The sequence below is a fragment of the Penaeus japonicus genome, unplaced genomic scaffold (genome assembly GCF_977035675.1).
Source record: "Penaeus japonicus unplaced genomic scaffold, GWHDUDI00000001_assembly GWHDUDI00000031, whole genome shotgun sequence".
Lineage (NCBI taxonomy): Eukaryota > Metazoa > Arthropoda > Malacostraca > Decapoda > Penaeidae > Penaeus > Penaeus japonicus.
This window is the reverse complement of record NW_028234433.1, coordinates 5,055,043-5,057,542: the sequence shown is the minus strand read 5'-3', so window position 1 is coordinate 5,057,542 and position 2,500 is coordinate 5,055,043. Positions and strand designations below refer to the sequence as shown.

The 2,500-nt window shown below is 51.9% G+C and overlaps 1 protein-coding gene across 1 annotated transcript in view; it reads left to right on the top strand.

The window, feature by feature from the left end:
- The window catches only part of LOC122257220 (uncharacterized), a 45,517-nt gene that overhangs the window by 42,392 nt on the left and 625 nt on the right, over positions 1 to 2,500 (top strand). Inside the window, exons 3-5 of the mRNA XM_043022384.2 lie at positions 1 to 357; positions 567 to 915; positions 1,074 to 2,500. The exon at positions 1 to 357 is cut by the window's left edge and continues 510 nt beyond it; the exon at positions 1,074 to 2,500 is cut by the window's right edge and continues 625 nt beyond it. Of these exons, the coding sequence (XP_042878318.2) occupies positions 1 to 357; positions 567 to 915; positions 1,074 to 1,380 (1,013 nt within the window). The 3' untranslated portion in view covers positions 1,381 to 2,500. The remainder of the gene's footprint in view (positions 358 to 566; positions 916 to 1,073) is intronic.

Below are 2,500 nucleotides of genomic sequence, written 5' to 3'. Positions count from 1 at the left end.
CCGCCCTCCCGACCCCACCCGAGGCGTCGCCGCACGACCACGACCACCTGCACACGCCCTCCGGCCTCCACCAGCACCAGCAGCACCAGCAGCAGCACCTGCACCACCAGGAGCAGCCGCAGCAGCACCCGATGGACGGCCCTCACCAGGCGTCCCGGCTCCTCCACTACTTCTCGCAGTCACAACAGAACTACTCGGGCTACATGTACCCAGGGCCAGCCTCGGGCTACCCGCCGCACAGCTACGACTACCACGACTACATGAACGGTGCCGAGGGGTACTACCCGACCCACTACGACCCTCAGGGCTACACGCACGACCATCACCACCCGGCCTTCTCTCACCCGGCCTTCAGCAGTAAGTGTCGGATCAGTCTGGCTTTTTCGAGGGGCGTATTTGGCCACTCGAAGGTGCGCCCATGTGGCCCACTGCTTGCCTTGGGGATGGGCTTCTCTCTTACGGACATTTAAAACATTAAAAAAAAAATGATTACGAGAGTTATGATGCATAAGTTGCACAATTCAATCGTAGAATGTCAAGTATATTTTCTTTCTTTCCTCTCTTAGGTCCCAGGAGTGACGTGAGTGGAGAAGGCGGTGGACCGAGTGGAACCGCGTCAGGTGGAGCAGGTGGAGGAGCAGGATCTGGATCAGTGGTAGGAGGAGGAGGAGGAGGAGGAGGAGGAGCGCCAGTAGCAGGAAGTGGCGCTGGCGTCTTAGCTAGCAACAGCAACAGCAGCAGTAACAGCAACAGCGCCGGCAGCAGCACTGGCGAGGGGGTCGCCGTGCCCCCTCATGGCGAGGCCGAGGTGTTCGACGACGTGGACCGCTCGGAGTTCGACCGGTACCTGAAGGGGCCGGAGAGGGTGTCTGCCGTGGCCACCACCTTCACCTACACGCCACCTGCAAACACAAGGTGAGAGCACAGGCGTTGTTTTATTTTCTTTCTTTTTTTCTTTTTTTGAGTAAGCGACCAAAAGAATGGAAAGACTTGAAAGAAGGGAAACCTACGGCCTCCGTTTCATAACTTCTACAACAATACTGACCTTCCTTCCCTCCTCTTTCCCAACGCAGGTACCTGCAGGTGGGCGGAGGTCAGTATCAGGACTCCCAGTTCACGACTCTCATCAAGGAGGAACCAGAAGACTACAGCAGCGGAGGAACAGGAGGAGGAGGTGGTGGTGGAGGAGGAGGAGGAGGAGGAGGAGGAGGAGGAGTTCCCAATGCCGCTGGAGGTCCTTCGCCGGGAATCCCCTCGGAGGCAACGAAATCTACGGATGCCACACGCCATTCTCCGGACATTGCCAAACCCGAAACCAATACCTCCAGCCTCCTGTCCGCCTTAGCAGACGTCCGGGAGCTCTACTACGAACACTCCTAAGGAAGGACTATCATTCGGTCGTTTAGATACTATCATAATTATTATTTACCGTTAGCAACTTTTTAGTTTGCTGTATCAGTCAGGACACAATTGCCTTCAGAAGCACCGAATCTTTAGGTCGAAAGAAGCAGCATTTTGAAACGAGGTCCAAGGGAATGGCGGTTCTCTAGCCTGAAGAACCGATTCCCACAAGTCTTCCACGAGAGCCTCGCTGCCTTCCATCGAGAGCGGAGGAGTTGCTAGCAACGTTATGCAACGCTTCTGACGGACCTACAAAGCATGTACATATCAGCATCTTAGAGAGTATTAGAGTATTAGAGCTCCTCACAAGTCGTCCGAGTCCGAGCAGAGACGGTCGGGAGTCCAGTGCGCGTGAGGAAGACGAACGGAGGAGTGCGACTTGTGAACTTGTGAAAGATCCCGATCAAGGACTCGAAGGAGAATGAACGAAGACGTATGTTCACCGCTGCTTGAACACTTATACCAAAAAACATTTCTTATTTGTTATTTGTGTGTTTCACTGTTGTTGAATGATTTAAAAGAGACATTTCCTTGAAGAGTGTGTGGTGTAATTTCTTAAGCTGACTTTCGAAGAAGGAGTGAAGATGGAAATATTATCACCCGCCGCCGTGTTATGAACGTGTTGTTGACGATGAATAATCCGTAAAATAATGAAGTACAAAGCAGGTGCCTTCATGTAGTACTAATTCTCGAGGCGTTACATATCACCGTCCTCGATCCGGCCTTTGTGTGCTCGAGGACGACTTCGGCCTCGGAAAAGGCTCTGAGGGCGAAATAAGAGATGACTTCTCGACGTCACCTTTCGTCGCCCCGTCGTGACGTCTTCTGGGTGTCACGTGACGGCCTCTGGGTGCCACGTGCCGTCCATGCCATGACGTCACTACGCTGGTCGCAAAACTGGTGACGTCATCAGTCCGATGAGTCACGAGATGGGCGTTTCTCAAAAGAGATTGTTATGCAATTACAAAAAAAAATATGTGTTACTTTTTTTTGAAAATTTATTCGACGTGGAATTTGCTTGGAAACTAAGTGTGAGTTGACAGCAAATACCTTTTTTTTTTTTTTTTCTAAAAGTTGATCAATGTTTCCCAAACTTTTG